Source organism: Nerophis lumbriciformis, linkage group LG05 (assembly GCF_033978685.3).
Source record: "Nerophis lumbriciformis linkage group LG05, RoL_Nlum_v2.1, whole genome shotgun sequence".
In the NCBI taxonomy this organism is placed as follows: domain Eukaryota; kingdom Metazoa; phylum Chordata; class Actinopteri; order Syngnathiformes; family Syngnathidae; genus Nerophis; species Nerophis lumbriciformis.
Window position 1 is genome coordinate 45,595,673 of NC_084552.2, and position 15,974 is coordinate 45,611,646.

The 15,974-nt window shown below is 39.4% G+C and overlaps 1 protein-coding gene across 4 annotated transcripts in view; it reads left to right on the forward strand.

Moving 5' to 3' along the window:
• lrch4 (leucine-rich repeats and calponin homology (CH) domain containing 4) overlaps window positions 1-15,974 on the forward strand; it is a 48,777-nt gene that overhangs the window by 17,506 nt on the left and 15,297 nt on the right. For 3 of the 4 annotated variants that reach the window (XM_061960050.2, XM_061960052.2, XM_061960049.2), the window contains exons 3-12: window positions 5,818-5,947; window positions 6,043-6,148; window positions 6,238-6,484; window positions 6,561-6,657; window positions 6,893-7,010; window positions 7,087-7,193; window positions 7,271-7,323; window positions 9,057-9,215; window positions 9,503-9,571; window positions 12,213-12,267. In XM_061960050.2, the coding sequence (XP_061816034.2) occupies window positions 5,818-5,947; window positions 6,043-6,148; window positions 6,238-6,484; window positions 6,561-6,657; window positions 6,893-7,010; window positions 7,087-7,193; window positions 7,271-7,323; window positions 9,057-9,215; window positions 9,503-9,571; window positions 12,213-12,267 (1,141 nt within the window). The remainder of the gene's footprint in view (window positions 1-5,817; window positions 5,948-6,042; window positions 6,149-6,237; window positions 6,485-6,560; window positions 6,658-6,892; window positions 7,011-7,086; window positions 7,194-7,270; window positions 7,324-9,056; window positions 9,216-9,502; window positions 9,572-12,212; window positions 12,268-15,974) is intronic. The other variant, XM_061960051.2, reaches the window with a different exon arrangement.

Genomic DNA, 15,974 nt, shown 5'->3' on the forward strand with positions numbered 1-15,974 from the left:
ATGTGGCTAATGCCTTCAATAAATTCTTTGTAAGTATTGGACCCGAACTTGCAAAAAAAATCCCAGATCCACGGACAACTGGTAAAAATATGGAGGGATTGTTGGAGAGAAATCCCAATTCTATGTTTTTAAATGCAGTGGGTGAAGAAGAAGTGTTGGATATTGTAAACAAATGTAAGAACAAAATGTCCACTGACTCCAATGACATTAGTATGGCATTGGTAAAAAAGGTCATTACAGGGATATCAAAACCATTAACATATATCTGTAATTTGTCATTTCAAACCGGCGCATTTCCAAATGAAATGAAAATAGCTAAAGTTATACCTCTGTTTAAAACTGGGAGCAAGCACCACTTCACAAACTATAGACCCGTCTCTTTACTTCCACAATTCTCTAAAATATTAGAAAAACTATTTAATAACAGGTTAGATGCATTTATAGAAAAACATAAATTACTCTCTGACTGTCAATATGGGTTTAGATCAAACAGATCTACATCAATGGCAATAGTTGAAACAATAGAGGAAATCACAAATGCCATAGAAAAGAAACAATATGCAATGGGAATATTTATTGATCTAAAAAAAGCATTTGACACAATTAACCACGATATATTAATCAATAAAATGGAAAAGTATGGAATTAGGGGAGTTGTACTAGATTGGCTTAAAAGTTATTTAAATAAGAGACAACAGTTTGTGAAGTTGGGGGATTGCTGTTCATCGTGTTTGGATATTGCTTGTGGTGTCCCCCAGGGGTCAGTGTTGGGGCCAAAACTGTTCATCCTATATATCAATGATATATGTAAAGTGTCTACATTATTGAAATTAGTGTTATTTGCTGATGACACTGATATTTTTTGCTCAGGGGATGACTTAAATCAATTGCAAGAAGTCATTATGGAAGAAATGAGTAAACTAAAAACTTGGTTTGACTACAATAAATTGTCATTAAACCTGACTAAGACTAAGTTAATGCTGTTTGGAAAGAGGACACGTGAAACAAGGGTGCAGATACAAATAGATGGGGTGGATATTGAAAGGGTTTTTGAAATAAAATTCCTTGGAGTTACAATTGACGATCAAATTAACTGGAAATCACATATAAAACATGTACAATCTAAGCTGTCAAGAAGCATCTCAGTAATAAATAAAGCAAAGCAGGTTCTGGATCACAAATCACTCCACATTCTTTACTGTTCATTAGTTTTACCATACTTAACCTACTGTGTGGAAGTCTGGGGGAATAATTATAAAAGCTCATTAAATTCAATAACTACACTTCAGAAAAGAGCTGTACGCATCATCAACAAGGTTGGATATCTGGACCATACTCACTCACTATTCTTACAGTCAAAAATATTAAAATTTAATGATATTATTTTGTATCAAACTGCACAAATAATGTATAAAGCCAAAATAAATAAACTCCCAGGAAGCATTCAAAAATTGTTCAGCACACGAGAGGGCGGTTATAATTTAAGGGGGAATTTAAATTTCAAAATGCTTAGTTATAGAACGACCATTAAAAGTTTTTGTATTTCAATTTGTGGAGTGAAATTATGGAATGGTTTGAATGTGGAGTTAAAGCAATGTCCAAACATAAACCAGTTTAAAAAGAAGTATAGGTACATGGTATTCCAGAGGTACAGAGATGAAGAAGGGCTTTGATATTGGCTTGTTTATGTTACAGAAGAGTGTCGGGCTGCCCATTGAGGCAGTGGTGTTGCTGTGGTGGCATCATACCATTTCCATGATCACTAGTGGTAATGGTGTGGCTATGTATGTGTGTAGTGTGCATATGTATGTATATATCTATAATTTATGTATATATAAGTTCATTAAGTTTGTACATTGAGTGAACAGGTAGTTCTAGCTCAGAGTAATTTATGATTTAAAGAAAGGGGGTGGGATTAAATAAGTGTAAACTTCTTCTCACTCCTTTTCAAATATGTTAAAAAAAAAAAAAAAAAAGAAAAAAAGTCCAATGCTCATTTGTTTTTGTTTTTTCTTTTCCATTGTTTTCATTTTGTTATAATGTCTGTTAAGGCTATAGTACTGTATTGGATCAGGTTTGCTCTTGTTTTTATGCATATTTGAAATAAAAATATATCAATCAATCAATCAATCAATCAATATAATAATAAACAGCGGTAAAACTCCCTACATTTAGTAGTCCATCCAGCCATCCATTTTCTACCGCTTATTCCCTTTGGGGTCGCGGGGGCCGCTGGAGCCTATCTCAGCTACAATCGGGCAGAAGCCGGGGGTACACCCTGGACAAGTCGCAGGGCCAATACAGATAGACAGACAACTTTCACACTCACATCCACACACTAGGGCCAATTTAGTGTTGCCAATCAACTTATCCCCAGGTGCATGTCTTTGGAAGTGGGAGGAAGCCGGAGTACCCGGAGGGAACCCACGCAGTCACGGGGAGGACATGCAAACTCCACACAGAAAGATCCCGAGCCCGGGATTGAACTCAGGACTACTCAGGACCTTCGTATTGTGAGGCAGACGGACTAACCCCTCTGCCACCGTGCTGCCATTAGCATTAAAAAACACTAGCCTTTACAAATTACAATGGAAGAAGATAAACCTATTTAAACATTCAAAAGGTGTGCTTGAAAAGTACTTTGGAGCACATTCAACAATACTGTGATAACTATAACCGTGATCATTTTGGTTACAATAACCATGATGTTACGGTAACATCCCTAGTTGCTACCTATGTTATTGCTAAAGTCAGTAAATCAAACTAACTGCTTACTGACCTGTGTCTCAGACTACTTTTACACTGCAGGCCAAAGTTTTTGAAATCTGATTTTTTCCAGCTGACTGTTAACGCTGCAAGTAAAATGTGATCTTTTTTAGACTCCAGTATAGACGCGCATAATGTGGCCTCAATGTCACTTGCATGCGCAGTTCGATAGTGAAAACAAAAGCAGTTGACCGGATTCCGTAAATGAACAAAATAAAATAAAAGTTGCCAAATTTCTTTTACGTGGAAATAAATTAAGGTAATATGTGTGAATGAAAATATACAGTGTAATATATTTTGGAGGGTTCTAATCTTTTTTGGCTGTTAAGTAGAGGCGTCACAGACATCAGTGTGATTATTTTTCAACTCACAAAACAACTTCCGCAATGGAGGTAACATGTAAGCAAATATGCCACAGCGTTCATGTCAATTCCGGTCCTTCAACAATCGCTATTTATTCAGAATCAAAGTATATAATATATACGTATCTTCATACCATACATTACATACAGGACTGTCTCAGAAAATTAGAATATTGTGATAAAGTCCTTTATTTTCTGTAATGCAACTAAAAACCTGAAAATGTCATACATTCTGGATTCATTACACATCAACTGAAATATTGCAAGCCTTTTATTATTTTAATATTGCTGATTATGGCATACAGCTTAAGAAAACTCTAAAATTCTATCTCAAAAAATTAGAATATTTCCTCAGACCAAGTAAAAAAAATAGTTTTATAACAGCAAAACAAAATCAAACATTTGAAAATGTCAATTAATGCACTCAGTACTTGGTTGGGAATCCTTTTGCACGGATTACTCCATCAATGCAGCGTGGCATGGAGGCAATCAGCCTGTGGCATTGCTGAGGTGTTATGGATGCGCAGGATGCTTCAATAGCGGCCTTTAGCTCATTTGCATTATTGGGTCTGGTGTCTTTCAGCTTCTTCTTCACAATACCCCACACATTCTCTATGGGGTTCAGGTCAGGGCAGTTGGCAGGCCAAATGAGGACAGTAATGCCATGGTCAGTAGACCAGTTACTGGTGATTTTGGCACTGTAGGAAGGTGCCAGATCATGCTGGAAAAAGGAAATCATCATCTCCATAGAGCTTTTCAACAGATGGAAGTAGGGCTGGGCGATATATCAATATACGCGATATATCGCAGGTTTGTCTCTGTGCGATATAGAAAATGACTATATCGTGATATCGGAGTATACGTTCTCACGCAGTTGCTTTTAGCTGCTAGCATTACACGACAGGCTCTTCCCACTCTTTCTTGTGTCTCCTTCTCAGACAGTAAGCGCACATTCTTACATACGTCACATACTGTCACGTCATACGTCACATACGTATACGCCCTCGTGCAGCAGAGAGGTTGAAGCATGGCTAAAGTTAGCTGTGGTGCGACTGGTAATACGAGAGAAAGAAGGTGCGAATCTGGTAACAAATGAAGGAAGAATTAATTCCCAAGAAAAACAGCAGGGGGTCCATCATCTGGCGATGGTTTGGCTTCAAGGGGGAGTATGTCGAACGGACAACCGTAATTTGTCAAGTGTGCGGCAAAAGCGTTTCTACAAAAAGTAGCATTACTGCTAATATGTAGCATCATATTGTGCTTACTCCGCATGTCAACTTCTCCGTTCGGTGCCACACGCCCACACCATCAAAATGCCAAGGCAAACATTTCCAGATCAACACTGTATGAAAAAAAGAGAATTTGTGTCACTTAAAAATCAGATTTGGTGTGTGTTAAGGCACTTTTTTATTGAAATGTGAAATGAAATGTATCGTGATATTAACCGTGTAATACGATTATCTCTCGCAGAGTATCGCTTTTTTTGCAGTAATCTTTTATCACAGGTCTTTCCCTTAATCGCTCCTTACATGTCATCTACAGTAGGACGGGACATGAGTGGCTGAAAATTTGGTCAAGCCGAAGTCACAGAAGAAAAAAACTAACTCGGTGCTAATATGGTGGACTCGAGCAGTGAAGTTAAACTTAAAGATGCACCAGCATCGTTGAAATCAAATGGGTGCATCTGTCGAAAGTAAGATATGGACTTGTAAAAAATGTCTCACAAAAATGCCAAATACAGCAGGCACAACAACCATCCACAGCCAGCCACCTAAACTCATCCTGAGCTCACACACAAAACTGTGCTTGAAAAAGAAAGATTTTTCTATTCAAATGTTTTTTTAGTTTTTTTTAGTTTCTATGTTTATAGAGTTGATCTACTTGAGCATTAAGCTCTAATTGGAATGACTAATGCACTGACAGAAAGCTACTGATCATAACATTTAAAAAAAAAAGTTTCAACCATGTAAAAGGTTTCAAAATAAGAGTCTTTACATCGATGTGCATAAACATCAAGAATTTTTAACACAATGTATTTATGGCGGGCAAAATTCAATATGGTAATATATTGTGTTATTAAATTGATAATGTCTTAATTAAAAATATATATGTACATTTATTCATTTAAAAGCCATATTTTGGGCCGATTCTACTTCAAGGACACGGCACCTCCACTACGCAAAGTGTCGCTGTACTGCTATCACGCTGTGCGGGGTTAGTGGTGAGCAAGGCAGTACAAGAAGTTGACAGGCGAGAAGTAGAGGGCATTTTTCTGACATTTACATTGCAGGAAACTTGATCCACTTCATGTGCAATTGCAATTAATTGAAATGTATCATTTGAATTGGTTTTTGACTCTGTTCGTCCAAAGAAGTATTACAGTAATTTAGTGTACATATTATACAACTTGTATTTTGAGATGCTTTTTTAAAAACGTATCAGTGAACTTTGTAGAATATCTCAATATATCACTATACCACGATGTCGCAATATTGTATCCTATCGTGATTTGTTGAAGTTCTTGCAAATGTCCAGCCTTAGGCAGCCACAGAGAAATTAATGTATATTTTAGACACATCTACGTAGCCTCATAAAGTATAGTACAGCTCGCAGCAATCGTAAGCATATAAACTGTTTACTGTGATCAGTACATTCATAATTAGTATAAAACGTGTCTTTGCGTCCCCAGCCGAAATCTTCTGTCCAGTTTATCTCCGTCAGTGTTTGAGCTTCCTCTTCTGCGGGTGCTCATCATCAGCAACAACAAGCTGTCTTCATTGCCCGCCTCCATATTCTCCCTCACACATCTCCGACAGCTGGTTGGTACCACATACACACGCCACACACATGCATGTGTTCCAGTGTCATTCTATTGTGTTTTTTCATGTCACTGTTTGCGTTTTGTCTTTGTCAGGACGTGAGCTGCAATGAGCTGCAGTGTTTACCCGTTGAGCTGGGCCAGCTGGAGTGTCTCCGGGACTTAAACCTGAGGAGAAACCAGCTCACTGCTTTACCTGAGGGTACACACACATGCGACTGAATCCTTTCCTTGACATACAATCATTAGGCCACACAGTCAACAGAGGGATATTTTTTCACCCATGTCTAGAGATCTCAGAACTACCGCTTGTCCGCCTTGATGTGTCCTGCAATCGCATCACCCGGGTGCCCTTGTGCTACCGCCACCTGCGGCACCTTCAAAGCATCTTGCTGGACAACAACCCGCTGCAGATGCCCCCGGCACAAACCTGCTCCAAGGGCAAGTACCACATCTTTAAGTATCTCAACATGGAGGCCTGCAAGAGGAGTCAGGAAGAGCTGGAGAGACACTTGAGGCCCACAGGCTTCAACAGCTGGTCAGTGACTTTTTTGCTCAGCACAGCAACATGATCACTAACCTCATTGACTCAATGAGTGATGTGCATATTGCAGTTTGTCAGACCAGGAGCTGTTCACAAGTCAGTTTGGAGGCTTGGACTCTGGTTTTAATAGCGTTGATAGCGGCAGCAAAAGATGGTCTGGAAATGAAGTAAGTCCACACGACAAATACGTGTTAAACATGCTAATGCAGACCTGCCAACCTTTACTGTATGCATTTTACATACTCTGCACATATTTTGACCCATGAATGTATGCTTGTATGCTTTGCTGTTCTCCAGGTATGCATTATATTGCATTTCGTCAGTTTAGTCCAAGTTTAGTCCCTAAAGCCTGGATTAAGCTCCGATGTCCAGTAATCTGTATGTGTGTGTGTGTACGTCCAGTCAGCAGATGACTTCTCAGAGCGTTCCCTCCGCATGTCTGAGGTCAGCAGAGACCAGAGAAACCTGGAGGAGGAGGAGGAGGAGGAGGAGGAAGTCTCTCCTTTAGACGCTAGCAATGGTGAGCGCAGCCAGTAGAAGACATCCTGTCAAACAGCAGAGTAGAATAAAAAGTCTCCATTGTGCTCTATCTGTAGTCAATGGCCAACCTGAGCAGATGGACTTCAACAGCACCGTGACAGAGAAAGAGGACGACGAGATGAAGACAGACCTACCAACGCCTTCTCTTGCGACACGCCCACTTGTATGTGTGTCACTATGCCCGACGTGATGCTCCTTCCTTGCACAACTTCCCCTTTTGATTGTGTCACTGATTTCCAGCAGCTGAAGGGGAGAGCGTCGCCGTCCCACAATAACGACTCCACAGTATGCCGGTGTGTAACTTTTTATCACTTTCCCACAGTTTCATGCTTGTGTTCCAAGGTCACGTGACACAATATTTGCAGAGCTGGGGAAAGTCAACAGAACATTCTTTACTTAATCAACCACCGGCCCCTATACTGTGTACTTTGAAAAATACCTTTTACATTCATCACCATGTGGACACCTGGCAACAATCACTAATTCAGTGGTTCTTAAATGGTGGTACTTGTACCCCTGGGAATACTTGACATTAATACTGTGCATCCGTAAAGTATTCACAGGGCTTCACTTTTTCCATGTTTTGTAATGTTACAGCCTTATTCCGAAATGGAAAAATTCATTTTTGTCCTCTACACACAATACCACACAATGACAATGTGGAATTTTTTTTTAAAGATTTTTGCAAATGTATTTAGAATAAACAAATAAATATCATGTACGCAAGAATTCACAGCCTTTGCCATGAAGCTCAAAAGTGAGATCAGGTGCATCTTGTTTCAGGTTTAGTGTATACTGGAACTATAAACCTAATTTATAGGAAAATTAACGGGGGGTGTGGTCAATATGATGCCATCATATAATTTGCATAATCTGCGATGATCCATATATTTTCTTTAAAAAGGGTGAAAAAAAGTTATACATACATTTAAAAACATTTATTAATTCGTATGAACATATATTTTTCTTACATCATTCTTGCTCCATTTTCAATTGTTGCTGCTTATTGTACAATGTACTGTTTTGAGAATTTTTCAAGTTTCTAAAGACTTCTCCAACCCTTTTAGTGACTTTTTCTTTATAAAAAACGGCTATCAACCAATCTAGCATCTTTCTCTGGTGTTATTGGAGACTACTCGTGCTATTGCTCGATGTCCACAACAAACAGCGAGCGTTGCAGCGAGCCTTATTCACGTCACGCTTGCTTTGCGCATCTTCTCCAGCCTTCTTTTTCCTTAAAAGCTGCCACTGTCCTCTTAATATTTGCACACTGCACATTTTGTAGATAGCTGTCCGTGGGTGTATCTTGGATATATTAAATCATGTCCATACCTCAGACATGTTGCCTCTGCTCCAGATATTTCCGTACGTATTACTTGCATCACAATATCTTATTTGGGCAGCGCTGCTTCTGAAATTTCGGTACATCACTAGTCAACAGTGCGCAAATAATAGGCTGTTTATATATCCATTCATGCATTATAATAATTTGTTTTTCACGTAAGAAACCTTCGTTTTCAAGGTGTGGCGGCTTTTATTTTGCCGTGGCATGCGCCTCGATCAATTACATGTTGGGGAAACCCTGAGGGCACTTTGAATTGATAATGCACAAAGTTTTTTCAAGGGGCGACGGTCCAAAATGCGACTTTGGGGCTATTTGTAGCCTGTAGCATATTGCAAAATGAATAACCTACAAAAAACATAATTGATTAAGCGCTCCAATAAAACACACTCAGATCTTTTGTTTCTAGCCGATACTACATAAAAAATAACGTAAAATAACACAGTAACGCATCATGTCGTAACAGTAACTGAGTTACTGAATATAAAAAATAACGCGTTAGATTACTAGTTACCGCCGAAACTAACGGCGTTACTAAGTAACGCGTTAGTCCCAACACTGCTGATGACAGACCACGCCATTAACTGTATTTTTTAATACTCGTTACACTGATTGCAGTGACACTGTCTTCATCCAAAAGGGTAGACAGTTTAACTAAAACATGTTTTGTTCTCTTTAATGTAGAGTCATTTCGCACAAGGAGGTTGCTCTGCACTCGTCAGCCTCCCCATCACCGCTGTCCCCATCCAGCCCCACCATGGAGGAACGGCGCCAGCCGGGTTCGCTGCTCATCTGGCAGGAGCGAGAGCGACTACAGCAGCAGCAGCAGGGGGAGAAGGCCAGGTAAATCATAATTTACTTGAGTCATGAATTTACTTGAGTCATGGCGGAGTCATGTTTCATTGCACAACAAAGGTTCTTCCAGAAAGCCTTGTGTACAGTGTATAACATAATGTAATATCACAGATTATAAATGAAATGCACGATGAAGCTAAATTCGAATACAATTATCGGAGGCTTTGTTAGTTTATATTTGACTATAATATAGTGCTAGATCGTCATAAAGTAGACCATGGATACCGCTCTAATCCTCCCAACACATCTAATTATATGCTGCTCTATTTTTGCAGTTTGCTGAAGTCACTCAGCAAAACAGGAAGTCTTGTGGCCTCTGCACCTCTGACAGGAAATGGCTCAGAGTAAGACTTTTGTGAACAGATTCAAGACAGCGAGTGCTTCCCATTTGATTTAAAAGTATTATCTACATTGTTAGGATGGAACATTTATAGGTGCATCTCAATTAATTACAATTATTTGAACATCTCATTTGTTTCAGTAGTTCAATTAAAAAAGTGAAACTCTTATAAAAGAGGTCATGGGTCTACATCCAAGTTATTTTCTTCTGAGAGCAGTGTAAGTTGAGGTTTAGTGTATATTGGAACTATAAAACTAATTTATAGGGAAATTAACAACCAAGTCTCCCACACTGTAAACAGAAAGATTAGTGTTGACATAAAGTTCAATTTAATAAACTACTTAAATAACTTTTGCCTAATAATTTGTTTTAATTCATTAAGAGATGCACCTAGGAAGTATCTGGGAAGTGAGTACACGTTACATATCTGCAAACATTTGATAATATGTTTTCATGGAACAACACTGAAAAAATGACAGTAACACAGTTTACAGCTTGTATAACGGTGTAACTTTATTGTCCCATCAAAATAACTATACACTATCATAAGTGTCTAAACTTCTGACGACAAAAGTGACTTTTTCTAACAGTCAGCGGTTGCCAATGCGAGTCAATCGCATTAATTATTTTGTCTTATTTTTTACGTCGGGTGCCCTGCCCTACCTGACACAACCCTGGCCGAAATTGAACTTGCCATGAAAGGCAGAATGTGTACCATTACCTCAAGTTAGTAGTAGTAAACAATATTAACTAAGCCTGAAAAACTAAGTAAATATCGGTGTCTCTTTTTGGTGCTAAATTATTAGTATAAATTCTTATTACATGAGTGGTACCTAAATGAGGCCACAGTGCTGTATACGTCAGCCTAATTCCGTAGTCAACATTTACAATTATAGCAGTTTTGACAGTATACAACAATTATGATGGTATATCTTCAAACACTTGTTATTGCAGGTGGGTGAGTCTGCATCTTTTGATGTGAACACTTGTCTGTACAGTAATCTTGGCCGTATTGCTATCTCATTTTTTCCTCTTTTCATTAATAACTATTAATTTAGGGAGGCACAGATATCTATTACTATTCTGGTGACTGTCGTTTGTCTCAGCCCATGCCGTTGTGGGACCAAGTTTGGGAACCCCTCCCTACGTATGAATGCTGCCAGCATTATTGCAGAGGTTATAGGGGTCTGGAGTCAGCCCATTAGTGCTCAGACCATATGTCATACATGGCATCAAATTGGTCTGCATTGCATGGCTGTTGTCCCAGAACAAAGCCTCTTCTAAGGATGATGCACAAAAAAATGTTTTTGAAGACAAGCAGACCACAGCACATGGATTACTGGATCCACGTGCTCTTGTCTGACGAGACCAAGATACACTTATTTGGTTCTGATAGTGCCAAGTATGTGTGGCGGCAACCAAGTGAAGAGTACAAAGTCAAGAGTAGCTTGCCTACAGTCGGGAGTGTCACAATCTGGGGCTGCAAGAGTGCTGCCGTCACTGAGGTGTTAGTTCATTGAAGGAAACATGACAGCCCAAGTGTACTGTGACATACTGACTGCATACTGACTGAAACTGGGCCACAGGGCAGTATTCCAACTTAAGGACCCCAAAAACACCACCAAAAGCTAACTTGAAAAGGCATTTTTCCAGACCAAAACCCCATTGAGCATCATCCTCAAACAGCAGGTGGTGAAGCACAAGGGCTTTAACATCCACCAAGTCTGTGATGTCATCATAAGGAGCAATGGAAGATGATTTTAGAAGAAACCTGTGATGGTCTAGTGAATTTAATGCATATGAAAGTTAAAGCATCCATCCATCCATCCATCTTCTTCCACTTATCCGAGGTCGGGTCGCGGGGGCAGCAGCTTAAGCAGGGAAGCCCAGACTTCCCTCTCCCCAGCCACTTCGTCCAGCTCTTCCTGTGGGACCCCGAGGCGTTCCCAGGCCAGCCGGGAGACATAGTCTTCCCAACGTGTCCTGGGTCTTCCCCGCGGCCTCCTACCGGTCGGACGTGCCCTAAACACCTCCCTAGGGAGGCGTTCGGGTGGCATCCTGACCAGATGCCCGAACCACCTCATCTGGCTCCTCTCGATGTGGAGGAGCAGCGGCTTTACTTTGAGCTCCTCCCGGATGGCAGAGCTTCTCACCCTATCTCTAAGGGAGAGCCCCGCCATTCGGCGGAGGAAACTCATTTCGGCCGCTTGTACCCGTGATCTTGTCCTTTCGGTCATAACCCAAAGCTCATGACCATAGGTGAGGATGGGAACGTAGATCGACCGGTAAATTGAGAGCTTTGCCTTCCGGCTCAGCTCCTTCTTCACCACAACGGATCGATACAGCGTGCTGTGCTGGAAAATACTAGTAGCTCCTCAAAATATTGACACTTCAGACATTTCCCTGAAGAAGTGTACTAGCTTTTGTGGCCAACAGTCGGACTACTTAACAAACATTGTACAAACATGTCAATTCTTCAGTGTAAATCATCAAATATTTGCAAGAAGACCAATTAATATATATGATCAAATATTTGTAAAAATGTATGGGGCGTACTCACTTACGTGAGGTAGCATATATTAATTGAAAGTCATCAATATGCTGGCTTTAGCCAGTGTTGTAATGTGTGCTTTGTTTCCCTCTAGTGGTCCGTCGCCAGATAGCAGCCCACCCCACCGTGGACCCCAACTGAGATGTGCAGTAAGTCTGTTAATTTTGACAGCTGTTCATTAGGTCATCAAAGAATTATGCAATTTGTTGTTCTTATAGCCAGACCTGTGTATTTATTTCCGTACCTGACCGTTTCGGCTACAATTGTGGCCTTCCTCAGAGGTGGTCGTGTAATGTTGCTGTGACGTGTCTGGTCAGCTGATTTAAACAGTTTTTGGCGCTGTTGTCCTGCTTGTGGTAGCAGGCGGACAGTGCCATCTGCAGTCCGACCTCTTCAGGACTTTGTCCAAGGTGTGGGAAAGTTTGTACGCCCCCTCGTCCCGGTTCAGTCTGGGCGGCGCGCTTCTGGATCTCGATGGCTTCTCTGATCCGACGGTGGTATTTGTTGCTCTCTGTGCATTGTCCCAAACCATGAGGTGGCCAAACCTGTCACAGCAACATAATGTGACAACCCCCGACGAAGGCCACAGTTGTAGCCAAAACCGTCAGGGATGGAAATAAATACACAGGTCTGGCTATAAGAATACGAAATTGCAGAAATTTAGTTGTAGTCTTAGTTATAGTCATATAAATCTATTTAGTTTTAGTCCAGTTTTAGTCGATAACATTTTAGTTTACTAAAATTACAGTAAATGTTGTCGATTGAAATATAAAGTATAGCAGACAACGCATCTTTGAAGTTGTCTTGAAAGCACTTATTATTATTATTATTACAATTATTATTGCAGAGCATCTCAAAAACTAAATTATTTTCAAATGTTGAATAATACATGACTAAAATGGTCACATGAAGAAACTAACTAGTTTTATTTGAGATTGGCGGGCAAGCTCACCTATGCGTACAACAAAAGTAGTGCTAGAGTAGGCAGTCTTGCTCCTTCTCTACTGTATTTAAAGGGGAACTGCACTTTTTGGGGAATTTTGCCTATTGTTCACAATCATTATGAAAGACATGACGGATGGATTTTTTTAAATGCACTCTAAATATTAAATACATTTGATCAAAAGTCAATGGAGCCTCTGGGAACATCTAAACACCTCCATTAAGGTTTTATATACATGATGTAAGTACCGTATTTTTCGGACTATAAGTCGCAGTTTTTGTTATAGTTTGGCCGGGGGTGCGACTTATACTCAGGAGCGACTTATGTGTGAAATTATTAACACATTACCGTAAAATATCAAATAATATTATTTAGCTCGATCACGTAAGAGACTAGACTAGACAGATTGTTTGGTAAACGTATAGCATGTTCTATATGTGATAGTTATTTGAATGACTCTTACCAGAATATGTTACATCAGGGGTCACCAACCTTTTTGAAACCAAGAGCTACTTCTTGGGTACTGATTAATGCGAAGGGCTACCAGTTTGATACACACTTAAATAAATTGCCAGAAATAGCCAAATTGCTCAATTTACCTTTAACTCTATGTTATTATTAATAATTAATGATATTTATCTTTGTGGAAACACTGATCATCTTAATGATTTCTCACAATAAATATATATAGAAAGAGATAAATATCAATATGCAACACTTTATTTTTATATTTTCTCTAATTGCACATTTTTCAAATTGAACATTTTCAAATGATCACTTGTAAGACAGTCTTGTGAAATCACAATATTCCATTTTAACTAGCTAGCCACTAGCATTTTTTAACAAATCATGAATTACTTTGCACCATGTTTGTACAAATAATAACTCATGTAAAATACAAAAGTCAACTCTCAAATTTTTAAATAAATCATGTCACACTTTGAACTGGACACCAAATCTGTTATCTGTTTCTTTGTCAGTTAATGAAGACCAAGTCTTTAAAATATTTTCTTGGATTTTCAAATTCTATTTGAGTTTTGTCTCTCTTAGAATTAAAAATGTCGAGCAAAGCGAGACCAGCTTGCTGGTAAATAAATAAAATTTAAAAAATAGAGGCAGCTCACTGGTAAGTGCTGCTATTTGAGCTATTTTTAGAACAGGCCAGCGGGCTACTCATCTGGTCCTTATGGGCTACCTGGTGCCCGCGGGCACCGCGTTGGTGACCCCTGTGTTACGTTAACATACCAGGCACGTTCTCAGGTGGTTATTTATGCGTCATATAACGTACACTTATTCAGCCTGTTGTTCACTATTCTTTATTTATTTTAAATTGCCTTTCAAATGTCTATTCTTGGTGTTGGGTTTTATCAAATAAATTTCCCCAAAAAATGCGACTTATATTCCAGTGCGACTTATATGTGTTTTTTTCCCCTTCTTTATTATGCATTTTCGGCCGGCGCGACTTATACTCCGAAAAATACGGTATATATGTAATGTAGTAACGAGCACATTTATAATAACATTTAATATTTTACATATTTTGATCATTTTAAGCATATGCGGCGCATTAATTTCAAAAACGCATCACGTTTGCATTTTTTCTTCATCACTGATTTCTGCTCACTGCAGACTTTGTGAGCCAGCAAACATAATAAAACATCACTAACTGTGCAATGTCTACTGTCATTAAGATGCTGACTGCTAGGATGTTTATATATTCCCATTTAAATGAAAAATGTCTCATAATCTTTGCAAAGAAACGAGGTAGGGTCGCGGGGGGAACAAGCACTTTTTGTGTTGTTCCCACTAGTTCCAGATCCTAAGTGGTGGTCGAAGTGTCCCAACTTTTCGAATTATACCACCAGCCACCGTCTGTCCAGGTAAGAGGCATGATTTATGATCAACAATAAACTTACAGGGAGCAGGGAAGCGTGGAAGCAGCAGACCACTCGATGATGTAAACATTGGCACACAGGAAGTGATCACGTCACCGCTATAAACAGTTTGTGTTAGCGCTTATAATAACAACATCATTAATATTTGGTTAATATTCAAATCACGAAATGTATAGGGAGTATTGTTGCCGCTTTTTCAATGGTTATCAGATTTTATGAGCGAAATAGTGGAGCTCCTATTGGAGCACTGTCCACTGTAAGCGGACATTCATCTTTTTATTTAATATTTGGAATGAAATTTTTAAAAATCCATCCATCATTGTGTCTTTCATAATGATTGTGAACGATGGGCAAAATTACCCAAAAAGTGCAGTTCCCCTTTAATAGTAACAGTAATTCAGCAGCATGAGTCATTTGGAAATATTAGTTAAGGCCTACTTACTGTTGCGTAGATGTCCTGATGATTAGCCTGCTGAAGACATTTAATAATAAATGATAAATGGGTTGTACTTGTATATCGCTTTTCTACCTTCAAGGTACTCAAAGCGCTTTGACACTACTTCCACATTTACCCATTCACACACACATTCACACACTGATGGAGGGAGCTGCCATGCAAGGCGCTAACCAGCACCCATCAGGAGCAAGGGTGAAGTGTCTTGCTCAGGACACAACGGACATGACGAGGTTGGTACTAGGTGGGGATTGAACCAGTGACCCTCGGGTTGCGCACGGCCACTCTTACACTGCGCCACGCCGTCCCTAGTTGGTTGTATTTTTACCAGAGAAAATGAAGTCTACCATGCAAAATGTAAACTGTGTCCATATGTCTTCTATCTTCCAGGGGTGGAAGACATATTGTAATGTGTGTAACGATACAGAATAGGGATGTAACAATATGAAAATTTCATATCACGGTTATTATGACCTTAATTGTCATGGTTATCATTATTATTGTGGAGTGTGCTCAAAAATCTTTTTAAACATAACTAAAATAAATAGGCACACTGTTAGAAAA